At 44.2% G+C, this 19,181-nt stretch overlaps 1 protein-coding gene across 1 annotated transcript in view; it reads right to left on the reverse strand.

Moving 5' to 3' along the window:
• Positions 1–19,181, reverse strand: part of LOC112248789 (SUN domain-containing ossification factor-like) — a 68,873-nt gene that overhangs the window by 27,866 nt on the left and 21,826 nt on the right. Inside the window, 1 exon segment of the mRNA XM_024418111.2 lies at positions 1,575–1,692. Within this exon segment, the coding sequence (XP_024273879.2) occupies positions 1,575–1,692 (118 nt within the window).

Genomic DNA, 19,181 nt, shown 5'->3' on the forward strand with positions numbered 1-19,181 from the left:
TCAGGGCCAGCAAGGCCTTCTCTGCTGGCCTAAACATCATCAGAATATATATATATTTTTTTAAATATATTTTCCCACAAATATGTATTAAATTATTCCCCAGAGTAAGAGTTGTACTCTTCATTTCATAGCTTTCCTCTTGGTTGCACTGCTTCCAGCCCCAGGTTGATATTTGGAGGGCTGGTCTTTATGTTAGATCTTTTATCCAATCATATTCAGCCATCATGTGTTGCCAGGGGTCTAAAAATCTGCCCTCAGGCCTTCAGAATCAACAGTGCGGGCGCTTGTAGCTTAAAGTGAACGGAAATTAAAATTTAGTGTCAACCAATCAGCTTTAGAGTTGGCTATTGTACGCCTGCTGGCTGGCTCCAGTGTTACACAGGAGCCAGCTAGCAGGCGTAGTGCGTGCACGTCTTTTGATTGGATTACCAATATTGAGAGGCAGGTCCTATATGGGCAGGTCTCAGAACTAGGAAACTGAAATTGATAAACAAATTAATTTGCGTACTACTAAGCTGTTTTTTCAACCCACAATGGCAGAAGGAGAAGATATCGATTTGGTCGAGGATATAATTATAACGCCATTCTAAAGACAAACTTTTCAAGAAAAGTTAGACATTGTAAGGAGAGGTCGCCCGACGCTACAAAGCCTGTCACAGGCGGGAAAGGGGTTCGTTCGCCACTTTCAAAGTTCCAACTACGAGCGCTATCAATGGCTCACAGGCTCCGAGAAGCACTGCAAACTGTACTGCTGGGAATGCCTATTATTTGCAAGTGATCGATTTGGTGTTTGGAGCCACACTGGCTTTGCAAACTTGAGTTGTCTAACCAAGGCAGCAACGAGACACCAAAGTATGGCTGGGCACTTACAAGCAATGGTGCTTTTGAAAACTTTTGGGGGCACCCGAGTGGATCTACAGCTCAACGAACAAGCGCGCAGGGCAACGAAGCTGCACAATGAAAAGGTATTGTACTCTTCCCCTGCAATTCTCTGAATAAAAATGTCAATTTCAAGGTGACGCAACACCTGGTTATACTGCGTTTCTGTCTAAATGTATAGTGTCTAGAGCCATGGCATCATAATGATGGTAATAAGAGGTGGATTAATTCGGCTGGGACTGTGTAGGACTTCACTGAAGGCCCAGGCCTCAGGCACGCCACTGGAATGATAAAGAGTCTGAGGAACACCAGAAACACGGGAATCAGCATCTCGGGTTGAGAAACAGTAAGTTACTTTGTTATACTGAGAGACAGAACAAGAGACTGTTCTATAAATGGACTGACAGTATGTCTGATTGCTATGGACACACACACACAGTAGACCAGCTCACAGTAGACCAGCTCACGGCCACGGAGGACTACATTTGGGTTAACACAGCAGCCCTCCTCCCCCGTCTCCCTCAGATTGCCAGTTCTGAGCTGTGTGGATATGGGCTAAAACACTAGTGATTAGTCTTAAAGTGGCTAATGCTGTGAAGAGAAACACTGCGTGAGGAATAGTGGAGCATAGTGGGGTCTGGGGGAAAAGTCTATTGCACAATAACAACTAATGGTAAGTCTTACAGCCATCTCACCTTGTGGTCAGTCCTGTGGTGCTGCTCATGATGATGCTCTGGGAGGCTGCTTTCACCACTAGACACACCTGGAGCTGACGAGCTGTGCTCTGAACAACACACATTATGACTGGGGTACCTGGAACACACACACAGAGCGAGAGCGAGACGCAGTCAGAAACGCACATTACGACTGCGGTACCTGTGGCTCAACATATGAACATGATCTCACGTTTCACAAGTATCCTGTGTTTACAAGCCAGGTTCATCATTGTTGTTACTACGCACCAGTGGACTTGACCTATGGGCCCAGTGAGGGGTAAAGGCTGAGGTGATGTGTGGGAGACGAGGAAGGGTCCCCGGCGGTTTGTGTGTGTAGGGACCAATGGATATGGGGCTGCCTGAATATGTTCACTTTTTAAAAATCAGTATTTAACATTTGAATGTTTGTTACATAATGAATACTTTCTCCCGGCCTGTTTGAGGACCAGTATAGATCTAAACAACAACTGGACGCTGCAAAACCTGCTCTGAAACCTGAGAGCTTCTGCTTGACCACTCAAACATCAATGTCAGGTCAGAGCTGGACACACACACATACACACACACACACACACACACGTTAACACCCTGTCAACTGGCAAGTCTATAGGGTTTCACTCAAACCCACACAGCATATAATATCAGTATGTAGAACATAAGTCTGTAATTTCACTATTTATCCTGACCTAGACTGATGAACGCATCATTGATACAGAACACAATGCAGGCATCTCATCATCCAAGCCTCCAGCCCCGCTGGGGTTGCAATTCATATAGCGGCGACATCTTGTACCTGCATACACCCAGCCCTCCCCAGATCGATCATCCATCGGTAGAGAGATGCGATGTGGGTAATGTGAGAGGCAGCCTACACCGATCCAGACCAAAATATGAACCCTGCGGTGGACGCAGCCATGGCTTTGAACAATGTATACATCCAAATGTCACATACACGAGAGAGAAAGGTAGATGTGCGACCAGGGGGTGGGGGTATACTGTAAGTTGACAGGCCTATAAGTAGGCAAAACATAATGTATTTTCACAATTTCAGTTACATCATGAAAACCGATAAATGATTTTTGTGTCTCAAAACGTACCAAATCAAAAGATGTGATCTATATCATGTGCGGTTCAGATCATAGGGTCGTACAGGAGGCATGTATAGGTCTAAAAAGGGCCCATAACAGCCACTTTCATCATGATTTTCTAGAAAATGGTTTGTGATACAAAATGTAAAAATAATTAAAAACATTCTTCCTCACAATGAAGTTTCGATGTGAGAATTGCTAGAACAACCTGAGATACCAAAACTATTTTCCGCTCCCGCTGCCGTGGAATCGCCCGAGAGGATCTGAGAAGTATGAGTAATAAGTGGCACACATTCCACCTAGCCAATCGGGGGTTGATTTGGACTAGTGAAATACCACACGAGGTAACATCACCATGAGGGGGCTAGTAGTGGGTAGAAGGTCACCTTACAAACCCATTGAACTGTAGGCTCTGCCATATACCCTGACGTAGCCTTTAGCCATACAGCGAATAGACTTCTACACTTAGCTACATAGGCCTATAGTTCAGGGTACACCTCGTGACTAAACAGACTTCTGCCACGGTAAAGATAGAGGTGAAGGCAAGAGTGTCTGTCACAACATGTCTGAGGAACTCCTGGACAGGAACCACAGAGATGATTGACAGCTCTGTTTACCACTGGGTTTCTGTGTAGGGGTGGGTGTTGTACTAGCTCCTAGACTAGAGCCTGATCCTCCAAAACAGCAAACGACACTAGTGTGGGCAAGGCTCTTCACTACACAATGTGTGAATGATAGTGTTGAAAACAGTTCAGTCTGACAGAGAGGCTGACTGACTACGGAGGAGGCCAGGTGTGCATAAAAACAGGGATTACCAGCTTCTAGTCTGGTTGTGGGGACACCTGTCTGTCCACACTGCACCCCCACCCCCATCCATCCATTACTTCAAAACTCCTCAACGCACAGTAGAACTAGTAGTAAAGTAACTATATTTTGCATGCTACAGGAGTGAGAAACACTTCTGTGAATACAAAGTAGGAAGTTATAACCCAGTTAGAAACTGCCCTCCCTGTCCCCTTCTGTAACACTACTTGTAAAGAGAGCCGAGTGTTGACACATGAAAAAAGAGCCGAGTGTCGGTGCACATTCCTACTCTTAGAGAAAGAAAGGGAAATAACCTTTGCTTGAAGGAGCAGCTTTGGGGAGGAATGTATGTGACCTAGTTCTGTTAGTTATATAATGAGTGGAGGAGGGGGGGAACAGGCAGGGAAAGAGTTGCCCCTAGATGCTGATCTAGGGTCAGTTTCGCATTTTCCCCCACTAATGGTTACATTTAGGATTGGGGAGGGAAACATGATCCTATATCTAGGGGAAACTACACCCCTGAGCAGGGAAAGTGACAGACCAGAGATGGGAGAGGAATGAGAGAAGAGCCCAGAGAGGGGCAGCGAGAGGAGAAAAGAGATGTCTGTTCCTGTAGTCCATCAATGTCAGTAAAGAGGGAAGAGCCTCAAGCATTACACTGACTCAGCGCTTCTTCTAGCCTACTTCCGCCATCTCTTTTCTTCCCCCTCTCCATGCGTTTTCTACTCTTCACAACAGGCAGATGTAAACCTTACCACATCTCATACAGGCAGAGAGCTTATTGTGGAGAGAACACACACAGCGGGGTCTGGAACTACTGCAGAACTGATCTAAGACTACAGGGCAGGTAATATGGTGACCAGCTCCCACTAGGAACCGGTGCAGTTCTTCCAGTTCAGTGCAGATGAAGGAGAGGAGCTGGAACAGGAAGCTACTTTAGACTATTGAGATGCTATAAGAGTTGATTTGGGATTGGACCCTGATAAACTCCGGGCCCCTAGTGTCACATTGGGACAAAAGACAGACACATCGTTCAGAGGGTTTGGCATCATGGTTGAGCAGACTCACTGCCTGTGACTCACTGCAGATAATCTGATCCGCTCGCCTCGATGCACGGAGCATGTCTGGCTAACAAATATTCTCCCGTTCGCTCTCCCTCTTTCCGTCTGCCTAATACACACACAAAACACCAGTTAAGGCTATGGCCAGCCAAATCCCCTGACATTTCCTGTTAGGTTTAGAGCCACACAAAAGGGCCAAAGGGAGAGACAGTAGTTCAGGACCTAGCCAACAGACTGCACTGAAAACACAGCGACACCAAAGCCTGTGTCCACCATAACAATAGAGATAGGATGTGGAGGGAGGCTGTGGAGGGAGGCTGAATGGAGGGCTACATCGTCCTGCGTTAAGATAACAATCCCTGGCTTATTTGACCTCTCCTTACCCAGACTTTCCCACCCAACACCAGCACCACATTTTGTCTGGGCTCAATGTTTCCTTTATGAATACTGACGAGACCTTTATTCCCAGTTCTGAATTGAATGATAAACCTGCCAGCATGTGATGAAGGTATACGACCACTGCACTGACTTTCCTCCCTCCTTTGGTCTGTCTATACACACAGAAACAAACCTCACATAAGTACAGCTGTCCAAACCCAAAGACAGATCTCTGGTAGCCAGTAACTAACTCAGGTGCTACTGGCGGTGATGCAAGGCAGTCCCAGTAGCCTAATGTAGCTCGGTGCAGGTCCTGCGTTGCCTAACTAGCTGCACACTAAACACCTTCATCTGATAGCTCTTAATTAAGAGTGTTAAAATGACCCACAGCTAACTATAGCATGTCAGGACCACACCTTTCTACTCACAGCTAACCTCATTACTACTGATACAACCACCCCTATTCTCATTTGATATAGTCGTCAGAGAGAGTGTGCGAGAGAGAGCGAGTGAGCGAGAGCGAGAGAACAGGGATTCACCAGTTAGCAGGTAGGTGGAGAAGGTGGAGAGAAGCCAATATAACAGGGAAGGAGAGGAGGGAGAATAGATCATCCACTAGCTGGCAGTGAGGCAGTTGGCAGAAAAGAGTGTTGCTGTTATTTCACGTTGTGGATGAAGTACATCATGGAGACTGACGGACTGAGGTCGCTGGGTGGATGGTAACACTTTTTGGCCTGTAATGGGTTGGGTTATGATGCTGCTGTAGGAGTTTTAAATGGCTAATTGGTTTTTAGCTAACAGAAGAACCAGAACAGCAGCAGCAGAACCATTCAGCCTCCAGAGCACTTGACATCCAGGGCTCTAAAGCACAACCATTCTGATCGCATATGCTCTCAAATGGTTTTTCTTTATGTTGCGGATTGGGAAGGTCGCATTTATCATTGTTAAACCATGTTGCGGGCTGTTCTAAAACTATTCACGGGCCATAAACCACTAGTTTAACACCTTGTTCAGTGATGTGCGTTACCTCATTAGATAGCTAGCCAACAAAGTGGTAAATTTAACAGTAGGCTATATCCAAACATTCTGGGGGCAGGGAATGAGAGGAAAAGGGACAGCTTCTTCAGGAGATCAATGATCATAGCAATGAATGAATGGCAGATCTCCTGCATGTCATCATGTCAAACATGACGTTCTTAAAAAGAGTACGTGTACGATGTTCAATGTAATGCATCTCAATCAGGCCCCCAGTGTTGGGTCTGGAGCATGAAGTCCCAAGCTCTGCTGGTCGGCTACTACGTAGCAACCTAGCCGTGTCAAAAACTCTTACAGCCACTTTCACCATGATCCGTTGCTAGTTACAGCCACTAACACCATCATCCTTAGCAATGTTTTGGCGCGCTTCAAATACTTCCGGCTTCCTGCACCATCGGGAGTTTTCCATGGGAATATGTGGATGACGTCAGCACTATCACTACCTACTGGTTTTAATGTCTATGATATCAATAAGGAAATAGTGCTTTTACATCATGTAGAAACTGACATTTTCCACAAATGACTGTCATTATATTCCAATGACAGTTATTTGTATCAACATTTTAGCTTTTTATAATAAATAAACATATTTAAAGGGTTACACACTTGTTTCTAGGGCACGTGTGCTTCAGAAGTATCTATAATTAATTTAGGCAACATCTCATACACTAAAAATAAAAACTCTGGTGCTCATAAATGTAATGTTGTGCTAACTTTTTAAAGTTGGGCGCACCGTTGCTACAAATCGTTTTTGTACATTTTAGACATCTAGTTCTGCCATTGTTAGCTACCATTTATCTGAATACCATATTAGAGAAAGACAGTTAATAAAATTGGAAGTCATACAAGAACAGCATTCATACTGAATAGCACAGTTATTAGCCCGAGGTCTGAAGGCTGATGCCATTTGAAATGGTTCTGTTAATAGAACAATGTGCGTGTGGCCCTGAGGTTGGAGAGGAGTCTTGTGATGCCGGCAGTTGGATCTCAGATTAGAGATGGTGGACTCTCTGGGTTCAGTGGGTGGTACGAGGTAGGCAGGAGGGAGTGGTGCTGAGAGGAGCATCAAAGTAGAGACAGTAGAGAACCCCACTACAATGCATGTTGGTGGAATACCTATTAACAAACCATCTTCTCCCACTTTCTCCCTCATTGGACACCAAACCTAGATGACAAAGGATCTTCCCTCCATCACTGCTAAGTCTCCAATGCCTAGAGACACCAAATGCATGGACACTTGGACAGAGACTAGACTGAGACGTTCAAAAGGTCATGAGTCCAGCTGTTTCTTCCTGACCTCAGGTACGTATTAAAGATCAAAACCAAACTCTAACAATCCATATAGCACATATACTGAGCCAGCAACAGTGGAAGACCAACAGGAGAGAGAATTAGTGGTAGAAACAGAAAGGATAAAGTTTTAGTAATCGAGAGGTAGACAGAAAGCTACACAGAGGTAAAGAGAGAGAGGTAAAGAGAGAGAGAAGTAGAGAGAGACCGGTGTGCAGGCCACAGTGAGTGCAGGCCAGGCAGTATGCCAGCAGGGCTGTTAAAAGTAGGGCAGAGCCACAGCCAAGCAGACAAAAAGATTCCGGCTGAGCACAAGGGGGGCAGAGCTCTTAACAGACCAAGCACTGTGTGTGTGTGTGTATATATATTGTTGGGTGCATATACTGTGTGGTTCTGTATGTGTGTTTTTACCAGAGTGATTTGATATAAATAACACAGGATAGCAGTTGCAAAGCCCGCTGATCCCACATAATCTCCTTCACTGGAGCATCACTTGGAGGGCAGCTGGAGCTAGAGGAGGAGGGCATCACCAGAATATGGGACATCGTGGATTTTCACTGTTCTGGCTGTAGATACAGACACTGCTAGGTTCTGCAACAGCTAGCGGGTCTGAAACATCATCTACAAGCTGTAGTGGCAGAAATGAGTACTGCACATGGCAAGTGCCAAGCTCTACCAACTGAGCCACAGGGGATCACTACCGTGTTCTGTATTGCAAGAGCACACACTGTAGCTGATCCACCAATCTACTTGATCACCGTGTTCTATCAGTGATTCAACTCTGCTACTGTGGTACAAATCCAGCCTACGACTAGTTTTAACAAGAGCTGCTCTGGTGTGTGTGTGGTGTGTTAGTGAGCAGTTCCAGGTCGTGACTCATGATGTCACACAGAGGGGGTTAGGTTTAAGCCCTTGCAGCAGAGCAGTATGCTACCACAGTGCATTAGGCAGATACGCTTCAGTCAGAGAGCAGAACACCGAGCACACCCCTCAATATCCTGGCCCACAGCGGGCTGTAATGCAGTAAACGCTTCAGCATCAGGACCAGGGAAAGGAGGTGTGTGTAGGCTGAGTGAGGGAGAGATCCCACACCAAACCATCTTTGTTATTGACTTGCAAAACCACACTGCAACAGAGTGAAGCTCAAACAATACTTATTTGACTCACAATAAATTTACATTGCAAACAGACCGTATAGCACAGATCCACAACTAACCTACTGCATGTTGTAGCCTATTACTAAAATACGTTGTCCCACACACACACCTAAAGTCACCAACTAACAACAGTTATTTTGTTCTTAGCCATAACTATCTCCAGAAAGTTGTATATGTTGAGTGACAGTGCGAGATATCACAGGGCCAGTCTCTCCCAGAACAGCTCTTTAATGTTTAGGATTGGGTAGAATAGGCTGTTCCTAGATCTGTGGCTAAAGGAATCTTCTACCTGGTACATTCAGACACAACAACAATAAACTTGACTGTATAGCCTTCTGTATTACTCAGAGCTCCTCTGTCAGGAACTGGCCCATGCCAACACTACAGTACCATGCTAACAGCACTTAGGCTACTAAACCCATTGGAGTGACAGACATAATGACGCCGGAGGGGACGGCCGCCATTTTACGGGCTCCTGGCCAATTGTGCTATTTTGTGTGTTTTTTGCGCCGATTCTAACTTTGTTAATACATCATGTTTTGGCAATTGTTTCATGTACAGAAAAGAGCTTCTGGACATCAAACCAGAAATGACTAATCCCAGACCAGGACATAATGCTAATCGAAGACCAGGCCCAAATCCCCGTCACTCGGGGGAGGAGGCGCTATAGGGGTTGGCGTGCGGGATATCAAACAAGACTGCGACGGCGAGTGGATAAGTTGCCATTACCCTCCGTTCTCTTGGTGAACGTGGAATCACTGGTAAACAAACTGGATGAGCTCCGTTCGAGACTATCCTTTCAACGTGATCTGAAGAACTGAAATATGTTTCACTGAGTCGTGGCTAAACAAACCCATGAAAAATATAAATCTAGCTGTTTTTTCTATACATCGGCAGGACAAAACAGCTCCGTCCGGTAACTGAGGGGAGGGGGGGGGTCTCTTTTGGTCAACAACAGTTGATGCTTGATCTCTAATATTAAGGAAGTCTTGAGGTTCTGCTCGTCTGACTTAGAATGCCTCATGATAACCTGTAGACCACGCTATTTATCAAGAGAGTTTTCATCTATATTTCTCATAGCTGTCTATTTACCACCACAAACTGATGCTGGCACTAAGACCACACTCAACGAGCTAAATAGGGCCAAAAGCTAACAAGAAAATACTCAACCAGGTGCAGTAAATGGCTTCATTAATAAGTGCATTGACAAAGTAGTCCCACAGTGACCGTACATACATATCCTAACCAGAAGCCATGGATTACAAGCAAAAATCCGCACTGAGCTAAAAGCTAGAGTTGCTGCTTTCAAAGAGCAGAACACAAATCCGGACACTTAAATGAAATCCCGCTACCATCAAACAGGCAAAGTGTCAACACAGGACCAAGATCGAATCCTACTACACCGGCTCCGATGCTTGTTGGATGTGGCAGGGCTTGCAAACTGTCACCGATTACAAAAGGGAGATGCCCAATGACACAAGCAAAATGCCTATGCTCGCGTCAAGGCCAGCAACACTAAACCATGCATGAGAGCACCAGCTGTTCCGGACAACTGTGTGATCACTCTCTCCGTAGCTGATGTGAGTAAGACGTTTAAACAGGTTAACATTCACAAGGCCACAGGGCCAGGCGGATTACCAGAATGCATACTCAGAGCATGCGCTGACCAGCTAGCAAGTGTCTTCGCTGACATTTTCAACCTCTCCCTCACCCAGTCTGTAATACTCACGTGTCAAGCAGACCACCATAGTCCCTGTGCCCAAAAAAGCCAAGGTAACCTGTCTAAATAAAACTAGCGCCCCATAGCACTCACATCTGTAGCCATGAAATCCTTTGAAAAGCTGGTCATGGCTCATATCAACACCATTGTCTTTTTCTACAGAAACAGATTGTGCCTTTCTCTAAACAGTAGCAAGCAGACTATTCAGTCAACCTTATCTGTTCTTGATTATGGTGATATTATTTATCAAAGTGCAGCTGCTACTACTCTTAAACCTGTATATGCCATCTACCATAGTGACCTTTGTTTTGTTACAAGTAACAGTTTTGATACTCATTACTGCATCCTGTATCAAAAGGTTGGCTGGACTTCGCTAAAGACCCGTACATCTCTACATTACTCCCTTTTTTGTTTACAAGGCCCTACTTCATAAACTTCCATTTTAACAAAATATGCTGTTGAAGTATAGACACGTAAGCTGTCTAACCTGTTCACAGGACTGGTTAACACGAGGTTCCTAGGGTCTGCATTGAGCGAGGTAAATCTGCTTTTAGTTGTAATGCACCGTATTGTTGCAACAAAATACATTTCATCTTTAAGTTCTGGTGCCGTTTGGGCAATTTAAAGTATTTATTGGAGACTTATTTGTGCAGGAATGTAACTTTTTCTGGGTGATTTGTTTTATTTGTGCTTCCCATGACTATATTTTAGTTTTTGAATATTTATAATTGTATACTGTATGTTTGGGTATAATGTGTATATTTATGTTGTATACACAGGGTATATTTGGAAAAGAGACCTAGGTCTCAATATGTTTTCCTGGGTTAAAATAAAGGTTAAATGAATAAATAATTCCAGACACCCTGGACCCACTCCAATTCGCATACCGCCCCAACATATCCACAGATGACCCAATCTCTATTGCACCCCACACTGGCCTTTTCCATCAGGACTAAAGGAACACCTACGTGAGAATGCTGTTCATTGACTAAAGCACAGCGTTCAACAGCATTGTGCCCTCTAAACTCATCACTAAAGTAAGGACCCTGGGATTAAACATATCCCTCTTCAACTGTACTTTCTGACGTACCACCCCCAGGTGGGGAAGGGAGGCAACACATCCGCCTGCTGACCCTCAACACAGGTCCCCCCATTCACCCACGACTGTGTGGCCACACACACACACACCATCCAACACCATCATTAAGGTTGCTGATGAGACAACGGCGGTAGGCCTGATCACAGATCAGGCCTACAGGGAGGAGGTGAGGGCCCTCGGAGTGTGGTGTCAGGAAAATAACCTCACACTCAACGTCAACAAAACTAAGGAGATGATTGTGGACGTCAGGAAACAGCAGAGGGAACACCCCCCCCCATCCACATCGATGGGACAGTAGTGGAGAGGGTAGCAAGTTTTAAGTTCCTCGGCATACACATCACAGACAAACTGAATTGGTCCACTCACACAGACAGCATCGTGAGGAAGGCGCAGCAGCGCCTCTTCAACCTCAGGAGGCTGAAGAAATTCGGCTTGTCACCAAAAGCACTCACAAACTTCTACAGATGCACAATCGAGAGCATCCTGGCGGGCTGTATCACTGCCTGGTATGGCAACTGCACCGCCCTCAACCGTAAGGCTCTCCAGAGGGTAGTGAGGTCTGCACAACGCATCACCGGGGCAAACTACCTGCCCTCCAGGACACCTACACCACCCGATGCTACAGGAAGGCCATAAAGATCATCAAGGACATCAACCACCCGAGCCGCTGCCTGTTCACCCCGCTGTCATCCAGAAGGCGAGGTCAGTACAGGTGCATCAAAGCTGGGACCGAGAGACTGAAAAACAGCTTCTATCTCAAGGCCATCAGACTGTTAAACAGCCACCACTAACATTGAGTGGCTACTGCCAACACACTGTCAATGACACTGACTCTACTCCAGCCACTTTAATCATGGGAATTGATGGGAAATGATGTAAATATATCACTAGCCACTTTAAACAATGCTACCTTATATAATGTTACTTACCCTACATTATTCATCTCATATGCATACGTAGATACTGTACTCTATATCATCGACTGCATCCTTATGTAATACATGTATCACTAGCCACTTTAACTATGCCACTTGGTTTACATACTCATCTCATATGTATATACTGTACTCGATATCATCTACTGTATCTTGCCTATGCTGCTCTGTACCATCACTCATTCATATATCCTTATGTACATATTCTTTATCCCCTTACACTGTGTATAAGACAGTAGTTTTTTTTGGGAATTGTTAGTTAGATTACTTGTTCGTTATTACTGCATTGTCGGAACTAGAAGCACAAGCATTTCGCTACACTCGCATTAATATCTGCTAACCATGTGTATGTGACAAATAAAATTTGATTTGATTTGATTTAGATGACGAGACCGCCTACAGGGAGGTGGTCAGAGGCAATGTGGTGTCAGGACAACAACCTCTCCATCAACGTCAGCAAGACAAAAGGAGCTGATCATGGACTACTGGAAACAGAGGGCCGAGCACACCCCCATTCCCATAATCGGGGCTGTAGTGGAAATGGTCAAGAGCTTTAAGTTCCTCAGGTGTCCACGTCACTAAGGACCGATCATGGTCCAAACACACCAACACAGTCCAAGAGGGCACGGCAAAACCCATTCCCTCTCAGGAGACTGAAAAGATTTGGCATGGGACCTCAGCCTCAAAATGTTCTACAGCTGCACCATTGAGAGCATCCTGACTGGCTGCATCACCGCCTGGTATGGCAAATGCTCGGCCTCCAACCGCAAGGCACTACAGAAAGTAGTGCGTACAGCCCAGTACATCACTGGGGCCAAGCTGCCCGTCATCAAGGACATCTATACCAGGCAGTGTGTACTGTACATATTACCTCAATCTATCACCTCAACTACCTCGTACCCCAGTACACTGACTCGGTACCGGTAGTCCTTGTATATAGGCTCGGTATTATTTTGTGTTACAATTTTTTGTATTTTTATATATTTGTTAATTTTCCTTTTTAATTGCATTGTTGGGAAAGTGCTCGTAAGTAAGCATTTCACGGTAAAGTCCACACTTGTATTCAGCGCATGTGACAAATAAAATTATATTTTATTTGACAGACAAAAACAAAAAGAAACAAACAAGAACAGCCTTGAATGTGCAAGAAGACGTCCATACCTCTGTCAGCCTCTGCCATTAGCAGCTGCTGTGACACAGGCACACAGTACGTAAGCGTGCAACTCTCATGGCCTGCTGTCGTGGGTACCAACATGAGTGGAAACAAACCTGTGGTTGGCAAACTCTTATCAATATCAACTGCTCTTATCAGCTCCGTATTGTAAACACCATAGTGGCAGAAAATAACTCTTCCAATCAATGAATTAGGGATGAGAGACTGGGCCATATTTGAAGGGATTGGGAAAGTATCTAGGACATAGTCAGTTTACTCAGGTAGGAGGGTTCACCCGGTGGTTGTTAACCCATTTGTCATGGCTCAAGTCCTTACTGTCATGGTCACCTATCCTCTAAAGAATTGATTGGTACAACCCTTCTCTCTCCTCTCCCTGATTCTTCTCTTGCCAAAGTTGTTGCCGTAAAGAACAATCTAATTTACTTTTTACATTAGCAGTTGTCACAAAGTGCTTATACAATGCGTTCTCACTCAGACAACTTGTCAGGCACATTGCCAACTTTGCAAGCCAATTAAGCTACATCACGCGCATCCGCACTGTGCTCACCTCAAATATACATACACACTAGGTGAATGTGACAGTGGAAAGCGGCACAGTGGAAAGCGGCGCAGCGGTGCCAGACAGGGATCAAAGGCCATGGGAATGCAGCATCGGGAACGTCGCTCCGGAGTGCTGTCTCGCTCGGAGTCAGACGGACCGATGCAGTCATGTGATCTAATGAGAGCTGATAGGAAAATCCTCAGTGTGTGTACGCGACAGCGGGCACAGTAGGGGAACAATAACTCATAAAACACTCAGATCCCTTATACAGAGAGCGAGGTCTATATTGTTTACCATGCTACAATATTTACCTGTACTATAACACAGCCTACATCTTCTACTACAGAACAGTTCACCTTCTACTGGGGCAGCAGGTAGCCTTGGGGCGCCAGGTAACCTAGTCGTTAGAGAATTGGGCCAGTAACCGAAAGGTTGCTGGATTGAGCTGACCCCCGAGCTGACCAGGTAAAAGAGAGAGCGAGAGAAAGACTTGTGTATAATCTCTTCGATAGATCAATAGACAGGCCTATAGCTGTGTCGTTAATGTGCTTCAACAGCTTCAGGGAAGGGTGGGTGACTAAAGATATTTGTAGATCAACTAACATGTACCATAAAAATATACAGATATCTTTAGAAGCGATAAGGAAGCAGGATGAGATGATTGTGTGTGTGTGTGTGTATTACCTCTAAACATTAGATAAAAGTGCACAATGTACAGAAAGAACATTGATACTGCACTGCCGGTGGAGATCTCCCTCCTACACACAGCCCACTCGGATATCAGACACGCATGCACACCGGGAAAGACTCACAGATGAGAGAGTGGCTAGTTTAGCTGTGGTAAACAGTCTAAGTGCTGAGAGGAGTGCAGCAGGATAGGAGAGAAAACAGCTCAGAGTTTATACAGAGAGAAAAAGATGAGGAAAGGCGGCGGTCGCTGGTAGAAAGTCTAGTTAAATAAAGGTTCAATTTAAAAAATCAATCCCTCAAAACTTCCATGTGCTATTGACCCACACGCCCTCTTTTCACCAGAGCACATACAGTACCAGTCAAAAACATTCAAAAGGTTTTGATTTTTACTCTTTTCTACATTGTAGAATATTAGTGAAGATATCAAAATAATGAAATAACACATATGGAATAACGTAGTAACGAAAAGTGTTACATCAAAATATATTTTATATTTGAGATTCTTCAAAGTAGCCACCCTTTGCCTTGACAGCTTTGCATTCTCTCAACGAGCTTCACGAGGTAGTCACCTGGAACGCTTTTCCAACAGTCTTGAAGGAGTTCCCACATCTGCTGAGCACATGTTGGGCTGCTTTTCCTTCACTCTGGGGTCCAACTTATCCCAAACCAGGTTGGGTGATTCTGGAGGCCAGGTCATCTGATACAGCACTCCACCACTATGCTTCTTGGTCAAATATTCCTTACACAGCCTCGAGGTATGTTAGGTCATTGTCCTTTTGAAAAACAAATGAGCCCCACTAAGCGCAAACCATATTGTTGCAGATGGCTGTGGTAGCCATTCTGGTTTAGTGTGCCTTGAAATCTAAATAAAAATCAGAGTGTCACCAGCAAAGCACCCTCACACCACCTCCTCCATGCTTCATGGTGGGAACCACACATGCGGAGATCATCCATTCACCTACTCGGCATCTCACAAAGACACAGCGGTTGGAACCAAAAATCTCACATTTAGACTCATCAGACCAAAAGGACAGGTTTCCATCAGTCTAATGTCCATTCATCATGTTTCTTGGCCCAAGCAAGTCTCTCCTATTAGTGATGTCCTTTAGTAGTGGCTTCTTTGCAGCAATTCGACCATGAAGGCCTGATTCACACAGTCTCCTCTGAACAGTTGATGTTGAGATGTGTCTTACTTCAACTCTGAAGCATTTATTTGGGCTGTCATTTCTGAGTCTGATAACTCTAATGAACTTATCCTCTGCGGCAGAGGTAACTCTGGGTCTTCCTTTCCTGTGGCGGTCCTCATGAGAGCCAGTTTCATCATAGCGCTTGATGGTTTTTGCGACTGCACTTGAAGAAACTTTCAAAGTGCTTGAAAGTTTCTGGATTGACTGACCCATGCCTTAAAGTAATGATGGACTGTCATTTCTCTTTGCTTATTTGAGCTGTTCTTGCCATAATACGGTCTTTTACCAAACAGGGCTATCTTCTGTATACCACCCCTACCTTGTCACAACAACTGATTGGCTGAAATGCATTAAGAAGGAAAGGAATACCACAAATTAACTTTTAACAAGGCACACCTGTTAATTGAAATTTATTCCAGGTGACTACCTCATGAAGCTGGTTGAGAGAATGTCAAGAGTATGCAATGATGTCATCAAGGAAAAGAGTGGCTACTTCGAAGAATCTCAAATATATATTATATTTTGATTTGCTTGTACCAAAACAGTCATGTAATAAAATATCTGGCATGATGGCTCGGAGGAAATGACTCATGTTTGCCAGCCACAGACAGTCTCTAGTGCTCCTAGTTTCACAGCACTTTTTACTGTACGGGACATCAGCTACTCGACAACACTCACTTGCCACGGGTCTGCTGCTAGCTGCCATTCATTAAATAGCTGTTATGTGGCAACATTTACCTGGAGTAAGCCAACCTTTGAAATGAAAACCCACCGACCTCGAGGGAGGACGAATCAAATGAAAAAGGAAGTTGAGAGAAACGGAGGTTTGGAGATAAAGGAGTTACAAGAGGCTGGCTACAGTATGATGCTTAGGCTGTGGTGATGAGTGCATCTGTGTGTTGCCAGTACGCCACAAATAAAAGTAGAAACAACTCATTTTTCATTGGAAATAAAACGTTGAAGCTGGAGAACAATCATGACTATGAACACAGCAAGTGTCACATTGATCCCACAGACAGACACGTAGGCAAATTGTAGCCTCCCCTCGACACCCTCTGTAAAGGTGCTACTGGCAATGTCAGAGCAGACCAGCACGAAGATACTGTTTAGAACTGTACATGCCATTGGCAAGAAGGCGAGGCCATTTTCTGACTTCAAGTGGCTGTGCGAGAAAGTGAAAATGTTGTTACTCTTGTCGCTAGACTAGGACTTTGAAGCTAGTTTTTTTCAAGTCTATTTAGCAGCCGTGGTCCAGTATTGTAGGTTATTTCTCAGCTCTTGATAAGCGGCGGTTCACCTCAAAATAGTGTATAAATACCATACGATAGGCCTACTGATGACATGGATCTCCATGCTCTCCTAAGGCTCTGTAACATTCTATTTTCATTTGTCTCCAGATGCTGTTCACATTTTAAAGCATTGTGACACTATTGACTTTACCAGCCTTATAGTGTTGATCCTTAAGTAAACAAAGGGTAGAAGGCTAATTTAGCACAATCAACTGCCAGCTATATTGGATAACATTAATGTATATTTAATTATTCTTGAATTCATTTGATGTTTTGAAGTTTGGATGAAAAAAAACAATACCTGACAGACACACACAGTCACATCTCAGTCTCCCTGGGTAAACCATAAAGCTCTGAGGTCTGCCAGCCTCTATAGCTCTGGTACACAGTAACACACTTTCTGGTAATAACAGTCAGTGGATGGAATGACAAAAAACAAGTGATCAGAGTTGATTGAATTATAGAGTCGCATATACTGACTCACTAGCAATCATCTGGTTCCAGCAGGTTTTATTTTATTCTTTATCATGACTCATTTGCATGAACTAACAAGCTATTCCCAGAACAGAGGCTTGTTGGAACCAGCACTCAAATTCATGATTAATATCCTCCTGAGCAATAAGGATATAGTGGTTTCAGTTAACTGTAGCGAAACTGAATTGTCCAAACCACCACATCACGTAAACAAACAAGCAGGGTCACTTACAAAGGGCTTGAGAACAAATAGGACAATGAGTTCTGATTAACATTGCAATTCATAACTAACTACATGGCAACAGATAGAAGCGTTCTGCTGTAACTTCCATCAGGAAGAAAAGAGGGATGAGGTCACAAAGGAAGAGAAGGAAGCATGCTGTATATGAAGGATTAATGCCTTCTCAGCAGCAACTCAAATGCTCAGCAGCAGCAACTAAAATGCTCAGTAGCAGCAACTACTGAACAGAAATTCCCTTTAAACCAGGCCCCAATGACATTTTAGTAATTTAACAGAAACCCCAGAGCAACTTACAGGAGCAATTAGGGTTAAGTGCCTTGCTCAAGGGCACAGACAGACTTTTACCTAGTCAGCAAGGGGATTCAAACCAGCGGCCTTTCAGTTACTGGCACAACGCTCTTAACCACTGAGCTACAAAAACAGTACATTCCAAGTCTCAATTCTATTTACTCCAAACACGGAAATAGTATTTCAGCAACAGGGAAATATGACTTTACACAAGCGGCCTTACCTAATGAGAATAACAAAAGAGATTAGGATATAAAGCAGGATTTTATGCTCTCTCTGCAGCACTGTTAAGACTACTGGTAGACTGATTTTTTTTTAAATAAATAGAGTTGGGCAGATCTGGCTCAAGCATGTGCATTTGATGATGCAAATTCAGAACAATGGTTTCAGGATATTACCTGCACACAGACATGTGTGTGTTCTCTCCAGTCTAATATGAGTCACAAGTCTTTCTGCCGCAGTGTGTGTCAGACCATTGATGACTGTTCATGACAGAGCCTCATTTAGAAATCTGCAGTTCTTTAGTTAAATGTCATCATGGACAAGATGTTCTTCGGGCTCTGTGGCGGATTATCCCATGTTTAATACCAAGTTCAATGTTGGCAATGTGCCTATCCAATATGGCCCCCATGCAGGGCTCTACATTTTAAAAAAGTCATTGGTAGCACTGGTGCTCCCAAACTTGAAAAAAATTATAATTTAGGAGCGCCAGGAGCACCGATTGAGCTATATACACATTCTAAATTAGAGCTTCTTCAGAAGCACATTGTGCCCTCAAACTTTTCTTGCCCAGGGACCCCCACCCAGGTAAACTGGTGACTACGGATGCTCAATATAATAAAAAAAACAAAATAATAATAATAATAATAATGTGAGCATATCGGAATCGACCGATATTAGCTAAAATTGACATCAGCCCAATGTCTAGTTTAATGCCGATGTGTAAAACCGGTGTCAAAGCAGAGGTGCATACCTAAACTACATACCTAAACTCAGCAAAAAAAGAAGAGAGAATTCGTAAAAATCCAAATAACTTCACAGATCTTCATTGTAAAGGGTTTAAACACTGTTTTCCATGCTTGTTCAATGAGCCATAAACAATGAACATGCACCTATGGAAGGGTCGTAAAGACAC

The sequence above is a fragment of the Oncorhynchus tshawytscha genome, linkage group LG01, assembly GCF_018296145.1.
Source record: "Oncorhynchus tshawytscha isolate Ot180627B linkage group LG01, Otsh_v2.0, whole genome shotgun sequence".
Taxonomy (NCBI): domain Eukaryota; kingdom Metazoa; phylum Chordata; class Actinopteri; order Salmoniformes; family Salmonidae; genus Oncorhynchus; species Oncorhynchus tshawytscha.